Source organism: Hemitrygon akajei, chromosome 27, assembly GCF_048418815.1.
Source record: "Hemitrygon akajei chromosome 27, sHemAka1.3, whole genome shotgun sequence".
Taxonomy (NCBI): domain Eukaryota; kingdom Metazoa; phylum Chordata; class Chondrichthyes; order Myliobatiformes; family Dasyatidae; genus Hemitrygon; species Hemitrygon akajei.
This window is the reverse complement of record NC_133150.1, coordinates 43,975,820-43,992,290: the sequence shown is the minus strand read 5'-3', so window position 1 is coordinate 43,992,290 and position 16,471 is coordinate 43,975,820. Positions and strand designations below refer to the sequence as shown.

The following is a 16,471-nucleotide window of genomic DNA, read 5'->3' as shown; positions in this document are numbered from 1 at the left end:
TACTGTTCTGGTCACCGAATTATAGGAAAGATGTCAACAAAATAGAGAGAGTACAGAGAAGATTTACTAGAAAGTTACCTGGGTTTCAGCACCTAAGTTACAGAGAAAGGTTGAACAAGTTAGGTCTTTATTCTTTGGAGCGCAGAAGTTTGAGGGGGGACTTGATAAAGGTATTTAAAATTATGAGTGGGATAGATAGAATTGATGTGGATAGGCTTTTTCCATTGAGATTAGGGCAGATTCAAACAAGAGGACATGAGTTGAGAGTTAGGGGACAAAAGTTTAGGGGTAACACGAGGGGGAACTTCTTTACTCAGAGAGTGGTAGCTGTGTGGAATGAGCTTCCAGTAGAAGTGGTAGGGGCAGGTTTGGTATTGTCATTTAAAGTAAAATTGGATAGGTATATGGACAGGAAAAGAATGGAGGATTATGGGCTGAGCGCAGGTTGGTGGGACTAGGTGAGAGTAAGCGTTCGGCACGGATTAGAAGGGCCAAGGTGGCCTGTTCCCCTGCTGTAATTGTTATATGGTTATAAAAACAATATCTTCAGTCCTGTACCCTTCGCCCTTATGAATTTTGACTCTGTGGTCCGATGGAATTCTTTGCTCTGTCTGCATTTGTACCCAGTCATTGCCCTGCCCTTCCTTACATTCATGTTACATTCGTCATCCACTTGTAAACCTGCTGGTTCATCCTCAGCTCCATCATCCTGGTTCCCATCACATGTACTGACATTGTCATCTTCTGAAGATCATTATAACTGGTAAATCGGTTTATTGTTGTGGTACTCCAGTGTATGTGACAGTAGTAAACCAAACTACCAATTATAATATACTTCAGAAGATGTTTTAAGATCCCAGTATACTTATTATCACAGTATGTATACATATACGATCTAGAGGTATGTCTCCTTACAGGTAGCCATAAAACAAAGAAACCCAACAGAATCCATTAAAAAAGCAGACTGTCGAACACCCAATGTGCAGAGAGAAGAAAAACAGATCATGCAAACAATCAAAGCAAGCGAACAGTGATCAGAACCGATGTCCACAAAAGAACGTCTGTCAACCGACATGAAGCCGTGGACTCTCAGTTCGGTGCCGAGCTGAGTAAGTATCAGGGAGAAGCGAGCTGAACCAGACCATCTCTCGCCTTGGGCTCCCACACCCTGACCTTCAAAATCTGTCGACTGAAGAGTGTGAAAAGTTATCAAAAAGATAAATCTCCTGGAGGGCTGCATAAATGCAAATTCTATCTTATGTTGATTGAAAAGGTACAGAAAGCATGATCAGGTTTAATATCACCGGCATATGTTGTGACATTTGTTAAATTTGTGTTAGCTGTACAGTGCAATTCATGATAAATATTGAAAAAACTGAATTACAGTAAGTGTATATTTATATATTAAATGGTTAAGTTAAAGTAACTCCTGCAAAAATGGAAATAAATAAAACAAAAGTAGTGAGGTGGTGTTCATGAGTTCAATGTCCATTTAGAAATTGGGTGGCAAGCTGTTTCTGAATTGTTGAGTGTGTGCCTTCAGGCTTCTGTACCTCCTCCTGAGGGTAACAATGAGAAGAGGGCATGTCCTGTGTTGGGGGTCCTCAATGATGGGTGCTGCCTTCTGAGGCTCTGCTCCTTCAAGATGTCTCAGATACTACGGAGGCCAGTACTCATGATGGAGCTGACTCTCGACAAGTGACTTCAGAACTGAAATTGAACTGAGGGCATTTTTGAGGGCAATTATTTTGTTTTGACGAAGGGTCTTGGCCCTAAATGTCAACTGTACTTTTTTCCAGAAATGCTGCTTGGCCTGTGAGATCGTCCAGTATTCTGTGTGCGTTGCTTGGATTTGCAGAATTTGAGGATTTTCTCTTGATTTTGTTTTCATTGTTGCCTGAGATCAGCAGTGAGAAAAGAGAGAAACACAAGAGATTATTAATAGAAGTCATGTTTAATTGCTCACCTTATCAATTAATAGTCAATAATATGCACTTATTACTGATTTTCTTTTGTTGACAGAGCGTTTTTGAATATGTTTACTAATCTGATTATTATCCATTTGATTAAATAATTCCCCAGATCTGAATACCCTTGAAACTATTATAAAAATAGTTTGAGATGATTTGTCCTGTTCCGTGCTTCAGCCTGCGATTCCAAAGTTTAATTTCACTGAGTTTTTGAAGAGTCGGATTAGCTTTATATGTCACAAGGACAGTACATGGAAACATTGAAACGTACTGTGAAATACATCATTTGTGTCAATGACCAACACAGTCCGCATACGTGCTGGGGTGGTCTGCAGGTTTCAGCATGCTTCTTGTGTCAATATAGCAGGCTGACAGTTTATTAATTCTAACTTGTACATCCTTGGAAAGTGAGAGGAATACAGAGCACCCGGAGGAAATCCACGCGGTCCCAGGTAGTACGCAAAAACTCCTTCTAGACAGTGGCAGGAAATGAATCCCAATCTTACAGCTGGCACATTACATGGTTATGCTAACCTCTCGATACTGCGTTGCTAATTTTTTTTGAAGAACTTTTCACTTTGATGGAACTGCTGGGTCTAGTTATTGGAGAGTGTGCAAAAGTGGTTTACCAAGATGTTTCCTGGATTAGAGTGTATGTGATTTAAGGAGAGATTAGACAACCTTGTGTCATGTTCTCTGCAGTGGAGGAAGCTGAGCGGAGACCTGATATATTTTTATAAGTTTATGTTCAGTCGCCTCTGTATGAGGTACCTCCTATACCTGATAAAGTGGTCACTGAGTGTATGTTTGTGGTCTTCTGCTGCTGTAGCCTATCCACATCAAGTTTTGACATGTTGTGTATTCAGGAATGCTCTTCCACACACTATTGTTGTAACATGAGGTTATTTCAATTCATGTCACCTTCCGGTCAGCTTGAACCAGTCTGGCCATTCTCCGCTGACGTCTCTCATTAACAAGGCATTTCTGCCCACAGAACAGCTTCTCACTGTATGATTTTTGCTTATTGCACCATTCTCTGTAACGTCCAGAGATGTGCATGAAATTTCCTGGAGATCAGCAGTTTCTAGGGTACTCAAGCCACCCCATCTGGCACCAACCATCATTCCACGGACAAAGTCACTTAGATCACATTACTTCCCCATTCTGAGCTTTGGTCTGAAGAACAGCTGAACCTTTTGACCATGTCTGCATGCTTTTATGCATTGAGTTGCAGCTACATGATTGGCTGATTAGATATTGGCATTAACGAGCAGGTGCATGGGTGTATCTAATAAATGGCCTCTGAGAGTATGAGAGGGATAGATAGCCAGCGAGTGTGTCGCCACCCACAGCTCCAATCTGCTAATTAAAGTTGCTGACAGGACAGCACTGATTGGCCTAATCTCAAATAATAATGAGGCAGCCTACAGAGAAGAAGTCATCACCCTGACACCATGGTGTCAAGAAGACAACCTCTCCCTCAATGTCGCAAAAAAGAAGGAGCTGGTTGTGGATTACAGGAGGAATGGAGACAGGCTAGCCCCTGTCGACATCAATGGATCTAGGGCTGAGAGGGTGAACAGATTTAAGATCCTCGGCATACACATCACTGAGGATCTCATGTTATATTTGTTGTGCATACCATTTACTATAAATTAATATAAGTTGCATATTGCACATTTAGACAGAGACCTACTGTCTACTGTCTAAGACCTACTGTTAAGTTTAAAGCAGATGTATGGGCAAGTCTTTTACACGGAGACTGTTTGATGCTTGGAATGAGGCCCCAGGGAATATTGAAGGCCAAAGGGACTCTTCCTGTGCTTTGCTATTCATGGGTTTATGGACTGTTCAGACATCTGATGGTGAAGGGGGAGGAGGTGTTCTTAAATCATTAAGAGTGAGTCTTTAAGAAGTTAGGATAGGTATATGGATGTGTGGGTGCAGGAGGACATTGATGTGGGTGTGGGAGATGGAATCAGACAGAAGACTAGACTGGCATGGGCTGGATTGGATGCGGGGCCTGTCTCTGTGCTGTAGTGTGTATGACAATCGGAATCACGACACTTCTTACTGCAGTGTCCATGATGATCAGAGTTATAACTCTTTGTACAGTAGAATTGGATTTGACACTTTGTAGTGTGATGTCGATGACAATCGGACTCATGACTCTGGATAGATTATGAAACCATATATTTTGCTTCTTTTCTGTTCATTTTTTTTTGTCCTGAATATGATTCTGAGATGTTTGAGCCTGTGATTTCCATTTTGGAAATTGTCAGGGTGTTCTGGTGCTCTGTGGTCGCTGGCAGGATCATGACGATACGACTGCAGGATGGCCCTCAAGTCGATGCTCGACTCCATTTTGTGGATTAAAGTTTCCATTGTTCACCAATTAAAACAAGTAGAGACGTTGAAATATCAAGCGAATGTGGGAGGTGAACACCCGCTGCCAGAATTTTGATCGCTGGTGGGATTGCTCTGCTGTCAGAGAAGGGATACTACCTTTTGAACACTGGTGTCAGAGAGGGAAAGAACTGCCGCTGGTTTACCCAGGTTTTCTGCGTTTTGGATTTGGACTTGGACTATAGATTTTTTTTCAGTCTTATAGTATTTTATATTCTGTGTTTTTTTGCCCGATTTTTCTCATTCATTGTGTGTGGAGAGGGCGATTTGGTGATTGATGTGTCTGCTCCAGTTTTGTCCATTTCTTTGTGCGGGAGGTAGATATTTAGGGGTTGTAGATCGAGCTACCCTTCTTTTCTTTCTTGGTTTCAAGAGACTGGATAGGCTCTGTCTGTTTTCCCTGGAGTGAAGGAGGCTGAGGGGTGACCTTCTGGAGGTTTATAAAATCACGAGCTGTGTACATAACGTGAATAGTCACAGTCCTTTTCATGGTCTAAAAATAAAAGGTACAGGTTTAAGGTGAGATGGGAAAGATTTAAAGGGGACCTGAGGGGCAATGTTTTCCCCCATGTAATGTGGTGGGTATATGGAATGAGCTGCTAGAAGTAGAGGTGGAGGTAGGGAGAATTAAAAATATTTAGCAATGCACAACAATAGGAAGGGTTTGGAGTCAGAGAATTTCTGAAGAATAAAATAAGTTTCAATAAGTGCTTTTACTGTCAGAGAAATGCATACAATATACATCCTGAAATTCATTTTCTTCCCAGACATCCACAAAAACAAAAGAATTCCCGAAGGAAAGAATGACAGTTAAAACATTAGAGCCCCAAAGCCCCCCCAACTCCCCCTCCCATGCACAACCAACTGCAAGGCAACTTCCACCCTCCACCCACCAGCAAAGATGCATCAACACCCTTCACTGATCAATCAGTCGTGCAGCAAAGAATCAATAAGGACACAGACTTGCAGTACCCCAAAGAGTACTCGTTCACCCAGTAATTTGACATACCACAGGCTCTCTCCCTCCCTAATAAGGGAAAAAGGGGTGTCCCGTTTCACATCGAGACAGGAGGCATAACAAACAACTCACTGATTTACGATTTTCCAAGTCAGTTGCTTCGCTTTTTCCGAGCTCTGCGTCCGGAGATTTGGCACCAAGAAGGTGCAGCTCCCCGAGCACACGACCCCTGGCAGCCAACCCGCTGCTCCCGATGTTCCGTGTTCTCCCGCGATGCTTCAGTTTGCGGCACCGGCCTGGAATCAGCATGTCCCCGGAGACATGAAATCCCGGAACCGTGTAAGCACGCTCGTCTTCCAGGCCGTATCCTTGTGCTATCCTCATCTGGACCATGATCCTCCTCATTCATGTACTTTTCCAAACTTCTCTTAAATGTTGCAATCAAACTCGAGTCCTCCACTTCCACTGACAGCTCATTCCACACTCTCACCATCTTCTGAGTCATGATGGTCCCCTCTCAAATTTTCCTTAAATATTTCACCTTTCACCCTTAACCTATTACCTGTACTTCCTGTCTTATCCAACCTCAACAAAAAATGCCTGCTTCCATTGACAATATCCATTCCCATTAACATTCTGTACACAACTATCGAATTCCCTCACGTTCTCCTTCGCTGCAGGGATGAAGTCCAGGTCGATGCAACCTTTCCCTGTTCCTCAGTTCCTCAAGTCCTAGCAATACCCTTGTAAATTTTCTCCGTCCTCTTTCAATCTGCCTGATATCTTTCCAGTAGATAGGTGACCAGAACTGCACACAATACTCCAAATTTGGCCTGACCCACGTCTTAGACAACTTCAAGATAACAGCCCAGTTATCTGATTTATGAGGGTCAATGTGGAAAAAACACACGTCAGGCAGCACAGTAACGCAGAGGTTGGTGCAACGCTTTACAAAGCTAACTGTAAATTAGGGATCGATTTCCCCCATTGTCTGTAAGGAATTTATACATTCTCCCCTTGACCATATGTGTTTCTTCCGAGTGCTCTGGTTTCCTCCCACATTCCAAAGACTTTTGCTTAGGGTCGGTAAGTTGTGGGCATGCTATATTGGCACCAGAAGTGTAGTGATACTTTCAGGCTGCCTTGCACAATCCTCGCTGATTTGACCTGACACAAATGACAGATTTCCCTGCATATGAGAAAGTCTGCGGATGCTGGAAATCCAAAGCAACACACAGAAAGTGCTGGAGGAACTCAGCAGGTCAGGCAGCATCTGTGGAAGTGAATAAGCAGTCAATGTTTAAAATTATTCTGGTCTTTGAACTTAAGTTGGATGTCACAAAATTAGGAGAGACATAGACATCATAGCCAGTCAATGATGCCATCCTCCATTCTTTGTCAGGTCTCACTGATGTAGAGGAGGCCTCAATGGGAAAACCAGATACAATAAATGACTGTGGTGGATTCACAAGTAAAGGGCTACGTCACCTGGAACTACCTCACCTGGAAGGACTGTTTAGGTCTCAGTCGTTTGATAAAACTGTTCTTAACCTAATTTCTGATTGTGTTATCTGTGATAAGACTTTAATTTCACAGCACTTAACATACTTTATTATAAATCAACTTCTATATTGAAGGTCGTCCTGAATAGAATGTGTTTTATCAAAGATAAACTGATCACGAGGACAATTATATTTACTTCTCATGTGGAATGATTGTATCTGTGTCCATGTGACAATGATTCCTTGAGTATAAATATTAGGGCTCAGAAACCCAATGTCAGATTCTGAAAGGAATCCAATCAATTCACCATGAAGTGGTTACTCCTTGCCTTCGTATGCATCCAGCTCTCTGATGCCTCTTTCAGGTAGGATCATTTTAACCAAATCTTAATGGTTGTGGCAATTAATTTTTCTCCCCAAGGAAGAATTACAGATGATGACATTCTTAACCCATTTTCCATTTTACAGAGTTCCTTTACATAAAGGAAAATCTGCCCGAGATGTTCTTCGGGAGAAGGGATTGTTGGAAGATTTCCTCAAGAAACATCCATATGATCCCTGCACAAAGTTTGAAGGTGCTTGTTCCATTGAAACTTTGGCATCACTGGAGCCTATGACCAACTACATGGATGTAAGTAATCCTTGACTGCTATGATCTGAAATGTGGGGTGAAGGAACTCTTGACCTTCTTAATGAAAATGGTGTAACATTTCTATTGTTTTTAGAGCAAGTTCCTATTTGAAGAGAAGAACAGGAGGTGCAGAGGAATAGTCCCTTCAGAATGCTGATAGGGGGAGCAGTGGTGGGGAGAGTCCAGTGGTGGAATCCTGTAGAGTCTGATAGAAATGATGGGGTATGATCCATTGAATGTGGAAGCTAGTCAGGTGGGGAGTGAGGACAAGAGGAACCCTATTCTGGTTCCTGCTGGGAAAGGAGTTGGTATGATAAGAAGTGGAAAATTGGTAACACGGTGAATTGGTTTCCGATTAGTAAAATTCCACTTATCACCTCCCAGCTTCTTATTTCATCCCGCTCATACACCCACCCACAGTTCTTCCCTCTCACCTGGACGTACGTATCAGCTGCTAGTTTGTACTCCAGCCTCTCTTACTTCTGTCTTCTTCCCCTTCCCTCTCCAGTCTTTATGAAGGCAATCACACTTAATCTGAGTAACCAAGGACATTTTGTTTTTGCTGACAGCTGTCATACTACGGAGCCATCAGCATCGGTAACCCCCCACAGAGCTTCACTGTCATCTTTGATACTGGCTCATCCAACCTCTGGGTCCCATCAGTCTACTGCAGCCAGACACCATGCGGTAAGTAAATATTCTCTTGCTGTCAAATACATTTAAGCTCTCACATATTCCGTAAGAACATAAGAAATAGAAGCAGGAGTTGGCCATCTGGCCCATCGAACCTGCTCCGCTATTCAGTAAGATCATGGTTGATCTGGCCATGGACTCATCTCCACCTACCTGCCTTTTCCCTATAACCCTTAATTTCCCTACTATGCCAAAATCTATCCAACCATGTCTTCAAAATATTTGCTGAGGCAGCCTCCTCTGCTTCTTTGGGCAGAGAATTCCACAGATTCACCATCCTCTGGGTAAAACAGTTCCTCCTCATCTCCATCCTAAATCTACACCTCTGAATCTTGAGGCTATGTCCCCGAGTTCTAGTCTCATCTACCAGTGGAAACAACTTTCCTGACTCTATCTTATCTATCTCTTTCATAGTATTATATATTTCTATAAGATCTCCTCTCATTCTTATGAATTCCAGCAAGTACAGTCCCAGGCAACTCAATCTCTCCTCATAGTCTAACCCCCTCATCTCTGGAATCAACCCGGTGAATCTCCTCTGCACCACCTCCAAAGCCAGTATATCCTTCCTCAAGTATGAAGACTCATACTGCCTGCAGTAGTCCAGGTAGAGACTCACCAGTACCCTGTACAGTTGCAGTATAACCTCCCTGTGCCTGAATTCAATCCCTCCAGCAATGAAGGCCAACATTCTATTTGTCTTCTTGAGAACCTGCAAACAAACCTTCTGTGTATTCATGCACAAGCACACCCAAGTCCCTTTGCAAAGCGATATGCTGCAACTTTTTACCATATAAATAATAATCTGTTCTTTCATTTTTCCTTCTAAAGTGGATGACCTTGCATTTACCAGCATTGCTCTCCATCTGCCAGACCCTTGCCCGCTCACTTAACCTATCCATATCTCTCTGCAGACTCTCCACATCTTCTGCACAGTTTGCCTTTCTACTCAATTTAGTATCATCAGCAAACTTGGATACACTGCACTTGGTCCCCTCTTCCAGATCGTTAATGTATATCATGAACAGTTACAGGGCCAGTCCCGACTCCTACGGCACACCACTGATTACCGACCTGAGTAACACCCCTGTATCCCAACTCTCTGCTTTCTATTAGTTAACCGATCTTCTATCCATGCTAATTCATTACCCTCAACACTATACATATTTACCTTATGCATAAGTCTTTTATGTGGCACTTTGTCAAACGACTTCTGGAAATCCAAGTAAATAACGTCCATCTGTTGCCCTCTATCCACTGCGCTCGTTGTATCTTCACAGAACTCCAGTAAGTTTGTCAAACAGGAAGTTTGTCCATGTTAGATTCTGATATCCACCTGGCATCAGAAGGTAATGTGATTCATACAACAGTTACAGTGGCATTGGCGATAGAAAATTATTAAAAGACGTGCCAGGTTAATTGGCATTGTAAATTGTCCTGTGATTAGGCCAGGGGTTAAATGAGTAGGTTGCTAGGCAATGCAGTTCGGAGGGCCAGAAGAGCCTGTTCTGCATTATATTTCTCAATAAAACAAAATAAGTAAATGAAACCTGATGTTATTCAGTTTTTCAGCTTATTCCTAGGCTGGCGAGTGGAGATACATCTCTACCAAAGAAACTGTAAGGTGCTCTCGTGTTCGCTAGCCTACAGGTCACCCCTGGGCAAAGGGTAGCTCCTGCTTAGCCCTACCATTCAGAGTCATGTGAAGCCATGGGGGCAGGAGGTGGATGATCATACGAGCAGCTGGTACATATCACAAGCCCTGGTTGTGTGTCCACTGATACCAGTCAGAACAGTGTTGATAATGGCAGTTTCATCTGTCTTGTAAAGACACTGCCCAGAAGAAGGCAATGGCAAACCACTTCTGTGGAAAAATTTGGCATGAACAATCATGGTCATGGAAAGACGCCATAGGACGCACAATGGTGAAGATGAATCTATTTTGTTGTCCCATCAGAAGTAACAATGATATTAATATATTTACCAGTTCTGACACTGAGGTAGGGCCCTCTGGAGTGTTAGAGAATAGAGGGACCTAGAGATACAAGTACATGTTTCCCTGTATGTGGTGTCACAGGTAGACATTGTGGTGAAGAAGGGTTTTGGCATTCTGGCCTTCATCAGTCAGGGTATTGGGTATAGAAGATCAGATGTTGCTGAGGCCATAGCTGGAATATTGTGTACAGGTTTGATCATCTCTCTACAGGAAAGATGTTAAGCTGGAAAGCGTGTGAAAGGGAATTATGAGGACATTGCTGGGACTCGATGTACATTATATGTTAAATGAATGTCGCACCATTGAAACAGATGTTGAATTGTTTTGCTTCCATCAATGACACAGTCCATGGACGTGCAGCGGACAGCCTGCAAGTGTTGTCTTGCTTCTGCCCCCAGTGTAGCGTGACCTCAACTTAGTCTCCCTCATGTCTTTGGAATGTGGGTGGAAACTGGGGCTCTGGTTGGGTGAGGGGTAGAATGTTTGCAACTTGGCTCAAGGGGAAATCTCGGAGTCTGCCAGCCCTGCAATGCTTGGTGTTGCTTTTGACGAGTCTTAGGGAACTATTGACCGGGGTTTGCTTGGCACAGGGTGATATATTGAAACTTTTTGTTTCATTGATGAAATGGATGTTTCTTTGCAGTGAAGCACCACAGATTCAACCCATCCCAGTCCTCAACCTTCCGCACGAATAATAAGTATCTGTCCATCACGTATGGGACAGGAAGTATGACCGGTTTTCTGGGATATGATACTCTGAGAGTAAGTGAACTCTTCACCCTCATAACTCAAACCACAGTGATACCTCTACTACAAAACTCAGAGATCCAAACTGATACAACATTCTCAATATTATTGATGACTATTTATTTATTCTTATTTTATGGCGTTGCTTTTCTTGTCTTTATTTGCACATTTCTTGTTTGCCCATCTTTGTGTGCAGTTTGTTTTCATTAATTCTTTGTTCTACTGTGAATGCCCACAAGAAAATGAATCTCAGGGTCGTATATGGTGACATAATAAATTGAATAAATGAATCTGATGAGTGGATGTGGAATGGCTTTGCTAGGCAAGGCTTTGACCTTTGGGTTTATTTGACAGAATTCCAATTTCAAGACAAGTTTTCACCAATTTATAGCCAAAAGCATATTTGCTAATACTCAGATTTGGATTCATGTATATCGAATTATGCTGTGAAATGGTTTGTTTGTATTCACAAACCAACGTACCCAAGGATGAACTGGGGGCATGTATTCCTGTGCCAAAGTAGCATACCCACAGTAACACAGAGCTTGACAATCTGAACAAACCATGTAACAACAGTGAAAGAAGCCCTGATCCTCCCTCCTTCCAACCACCTTTCTACCCACACACCCACAGACACACAGCCCTCTCTCCCCAGGACAGGCCATCCTTGACCTCTGTGGATTTTGAGATCTGGGGCCCCCGCCATCGGTTATCACACAATCGTTGAAACTGTGCTTACAAATTAGATCCAATCATGATTTTAATCACAAACCTATACAGCATGGATATAGGCTCCTTGGCCCATCAACAACCATTAACTCTCTGCCTGCATTGATCTACTCTTTATAATTCCCTCCACATTCTTCTCAACTCCTCCTTCCGAGCATCATTATCTGAGATGACTATGTTGATATCATACTTTAAATCAGCTTCTTCCCCTCCCCTGCCATCCGACTTCTGAATAGACATTGAACCCATGAAGACAACCTCACTACTTTGCTTTACTTCTTCTTTTTGCTCTTCTTATTTAATTTAACTCATAAATATAGAGACACACACACTCACACATACACACACTATATATATATATATATGTATTTACTGTAATCTGTGGCCGCCTGACAGGATAAATATCTGATTAATTTCTCTTTAAATCTGTCTTACCAGCTTTCTAACCTTGTGATCAATGGACAAGAGTTTGGATTAAGTGAGACCGAACCCGGCAGTTTCTTCTCCTACTGTAAATTCGACGGTATTTTGGGCTTGGGCTATCCATCACTTTCGGCAGAAGGAGCCACTACAGTGTTCGACAACATAATGTCTCAGCATCTGGTTTCACAGCCACTCTTTTCTGTCTACTTGACAAGGTTAGCACTTTGTAACTCCTTCCTTCACTACCGGAGAATCTGTAATGTGACATGTTAATTTGGTTGGTACCAACATCGCTTCTTCTTCCGACGATTCTGGTTATTTATTTTAGTTCAATGGGATTCTAGGAATTAAATCGAGAATATAAAATAGGGATGATGTTGAAAACTTAAAAAGCAGATTACTGGGTCCGATCCAACATGTCAGGTCAGGGCTGATGACGTTAATTGAACTGGAAGTTGAAGACATTTTGGTCTCCAGTCAGATAAAGATGTCCATCATTCTCAGAGTTTTATTGTTACTTCAGCTTGGACAACTCATTTAAGGTCTAGAGTGACTTGAATACGTGGATAGGAAAAGCTTAGGAAGACATGGAACAGACGGGGGCAAGTGGGATTGGTGTAAATGGTGAGCATGGATGAGTTGGAGTAAATGCCCCTTTTCCATGCTGTGTGACTCTGACTCTATAAATGCATGTTTTTGTTGCAATATTAATGAAATTATTCCTTTAAAGATTTAAAGATTAGCTTTATTTTTTGCATGTATATTGAAACTTGCTGATGTGTTTCAGGGATGTGCTGGGGACAGCCTGAGAGTGCCACCTGACTTCTGGTGACAACACATCATGTCTACAACTTACCAAAATCTGTACATCCTTTGAGCGTTTAAATCTGAGATATTCTTATTTAACGTTGTTTTCCAGGACAAATGGTGAATCTGGAAGTGAAGTCCTTTTTGGTGGAATTGACTCAAGCCGCTACACTGGCCCAATCTACTGGGTCCCTGTTACCCATGAGGCCTATTGGCAAATTGAGATCCAGAGGTAAGTGGTATCTCCATCTGAGGTATTCTCTCACTGATCAGCCATTGATGATTAACTTTCAGTGAGTTGAACCAGTTATATAGTTAGAATTTATAGAGAAAACAATTGTTAGAGTCATGATGAGGCTACAGTGAGGATGGAGGAGCAACACCTGATATTCCATCTGGACAGACTCCATACGGTGACATATACGTACTTTGATAATAAGTTTAATTTGACTCTGATTTTGGCAATAAATCCAAATCAGCATTTTTGGCTAACACTATGATGTTTCTCCCTCAGAGTGACAGTCAACGGCCAGATTGTGGCTTGCCCTCAAGGTTGCCCTGGCATCGTTGATACTGGAACTTCTCTTGTCGCTGTTGGCGGAAATTACATCGGCAATATTCAGCAAAGCATTGGAGCAACTCCAAATTATTATGGCCAGGTAGGGGCTGATTGTCCAGTGGTCTGTGCTCAGATGGCAGCTGTAAATTCAGTATACAGACAGCACATTGAGTTACTGAAATGATCTGTCATGCCAGCAGCAGTGATTGTGCAAAGAATGTGCTCAGTGAGAAATAGCTAGGATTACCATCTCCATTCACAATGTAACAACCACGAATCGCTGGATGAACTCAGCAGGCCAGGCAGTTTCTATAGAAAAGAATAAACATTTAGATTAGCACTGTTATTTTGAAATAACTTAGTGTGTTTTATCATCATTGTACATTCAGCCTTTCTCTATTAGTAGTAAAAGCATTAAAGTATGGAAATACTCAGTGGGTCAGGCAGTGCCTGTGGAGAGAGAAATAAAGAAAAGAGAGACTTTAGATGTTGAAAATCCTGATGAAGGGTCTTTGCCTGAAACATCAACTGTTCATTCCTCTCCATAGACTCTGCCTGACCAGTTGAGTTCCTCCAGCATTTATAGTGAGGGAGAATTAAAATAGTGATACACATTGATGACTTTACATCAGAAGTGGCCAGTTTTGGAAAGTCTGTCGATCAGAAATGACTGATTTCACCAATGATTTCTGAGTGCTGTAACAAACCTAATTATTAGATGATGTGGTCTTACTAATGTAAGATCAGAGAAAGCAAAGTCAGAATAGGAATTGGATGGAAATTTAAAATAACAACTTTCTCGGAAGTTAGGGTCATCCCTGTGGTTTGAATTAAGGTGCTATGCAAAGTGTCTACCCTATCTGCCTCTGGTTTCTCTGGTGGAGGTGAGGCCACAGAATGAACACCCAATGCACTAAATATAAAAAGAAGTGTGGCGAGGATGTTTTCAATAGTGAGAGAGTCTAGGACCAGAGAACACAGCCTCAGAATAGAAGGATATCCTGTTAGAACTGTTATGAAGAGGCATTTCTTTAGCCAGAGGGTGGTGTATCAGTGGAAGTTGTTGCCAAAGTTGGCTGTGGAGGCCATGTCAGTGAATATATTTAAAGCAGTGTAGACAGTTTCTTGATTAAGGGGAAGGCAGACGAATGGGGTTGAGAGGGAATGTAAGTCAGCTATGATGAAAAGGCAGAGAAGACTGGATGGGTTGAATGGCTCAGTTCTGCTCCTATGTCTGATGGTCTAAATATTGTTGCTCTTCTTTCACAGTACACCATAAATTGCAACAATATTGGCAATATGCCTGATGTGGTCTTCACCATCAATGGATATGACTTCACTCTTCCTGCCTCAGCCTACACACTGAAGGTACGTGATTCATCAAACATATGGGGGATGAGAATTTCAAGGGATGCATTCATTAACTTTGCACGGTTTAATGACACATGTTATAATGATCATTTATTGAGTGGACACTTGACCTGGTGTTAATTGTTCTCCATTTCCTTCCAGACCAGTTACTATAACACGGTCAGCTGCTCCAGTGGATTTAGCGGCACTGGTGGAAACCTCTGGATTTTGGGAGATGTCTTCATTAGAGAATATTACTCCATCTTCGACAGAGGAAACAACCGAGTGGGATTGGCTAAGGCCGTCTAACCTGCCCCTCAATATTCCCATTGAAGGTCCATCCCAGTTCAAATTTGCAGGTTGACTTAAGCCATCTCATTTGTCATCTGACCATACAGTATCAAAGATCAGGGTGTCACTTTCAGAATCCTGAAGGTGAAGCCACCGTATTGAATGCTGGGTTTTTACTTAAAGGAAAATGCGAAAAGAGGGGTAACTGAAATAAGTGCCTGGCCAGGATGGGATTTTAAAGGACCAATCTATGAATTTTGGGTCTGGACTGGATATGCAAATATTGAGATCATGTAATTATGCCTCTTCTCAGATTGCCTAGCACCTTTCCTCTCTTCTTTCCTGATTTCCCTCTTCAGCTGTGGTTTCCAGTGCTTCACTCCTGAACCATTCTCATGGAGTGAAATCTGGTTCGATGTAAACGTGAGCTGAACATCACACAGCCTATTGTTCTATCCTGTGGGATATATCTATAAATAGTTCTTAAAAATGTTGAATAAAATCTAATCATGAGATGCATATTACCAGAATTCCAGTTGCTTTTTCTTTGTGTGTGTGTGTGTGTGTGTGTGTGTGTGTGTGTGTGTGTGTGTGTGTGTGTGTGTGTGTGTGTGTGTGTGTGTGTGTGTGTGTGTGTGTGTGTGTGTGTGTGTGTGTGTGTGTGTGTGTGTGTGTATAAAAGCCTCTGGAAATACAAACTCTGTTTAGTGGACAGAACAGAGCAAGTATTAAAACATTTACCTTGGCATGCACAGGCCTTCCCAACTGTAGTGCAGTACAGTTCCTACTCGATCCGCGGCACTATTCACACCTGTTGGTGTGTCCTCAATGTATTACCTCCAAGCCCCACTGAATGTTCTCTTTTTATGCCATCCCCACTGATATGAAACACTGCAGTAAGTGGACCAATACACTGTGCCTGTTCAAACTACTGAATCAGAACTAATCATCTCCTGTCACCACTCTTCACGAGTGTGGTGAACTACATATACTTGTCTGGACACGCCCCCTGCTGACTGCTCCTGTGGCTCCTCCCACAGACCCCGCTATAAAGGCGATTGAGGCCTGAGCCCGGCCTCATTCTCCAGGATGTAGTATGGTGGTCAACTACTGCTTGTTCTTTCTTCCAGTCAATAAAAGCCGATATCTCGACTTCACATCTCAGAGAGAGTTATTGATGGTGCATCAATGAGACTCACCCTTGTGTTCACCAAACTTTCATGTTCCCGCTGTAGTTTTGCATTTTCATGGTTGAGTTCCCATTTTGGAAATCGAAGCTCTGCTGCATTCAAGGCTACAGTGATGGGGAGATATTTGACACACACAAAGATTAACTTTTTACAATATAGTTAAGTGATGGTGAGCTCGTTTCATCTCTCGTAACATTTCCATTATATTATATCTGGTTA

General features: G+C 42.3%; 1 protein-coding gene across 1 annotated transcript; it reads left to right on the top strand.

The window, feature by feature from the left end:
* Nucleotides 1-7,081: 7,081 nt before the first annotated feature.
* On the top strand, nt 7,082-15,581 carry LOC140717320 (pepsin A-like). Its single transcript, XM_073030794.1, has 9 exons — nt 7,082-7,201; nt 7,305-7,467; nt 8,037-8,154; nt 10,800-10,918; nt 12,071-12,270; nt 12,975-13,094; nt 13,377-13,521; nt 14,691-14,789; nt 14,934-15,581. The coding sequence occupies exons 1-9, from the start codon at nt 7,146-7,148 to the stop codon at nt 15,078-15,080; spliced, it is 1,167 nt and encodes a 388-aa protein (XP_072886895.1). The 5' UTR covers nt 7,082-7,145; the 3' UTR covers nt 15,081-15,581.
* Nucleotides 15,582-16,471: the final 890 nt, after the last annotated feature.

Excerpts from the sequence above, each read along its gene's own strand:
- LOC140717320 (XM_073030794.1), top strand. The coding sequence starts at position 7,146 with ATGAAGTGGTTACTCCTTGCCTTCGTATGCATCCAGCTCTCTGATGCC. Across the intron at positions 7,202-7,304 it reads CTCTCTGATGCCTCTTTCAG|AGTTCCTTTACATAAAGGAA; the intron begins GTAGGATCATTT and ends TCCATTTTACAG. Across the intron at positions 12,271-12,974 it reads TTTTCTGTCTACTTGACAAG|GACAAATGGTGAATCTGGAA; the intron begins GTTAGCACTTTG and ends GTTGTTTTCCAG.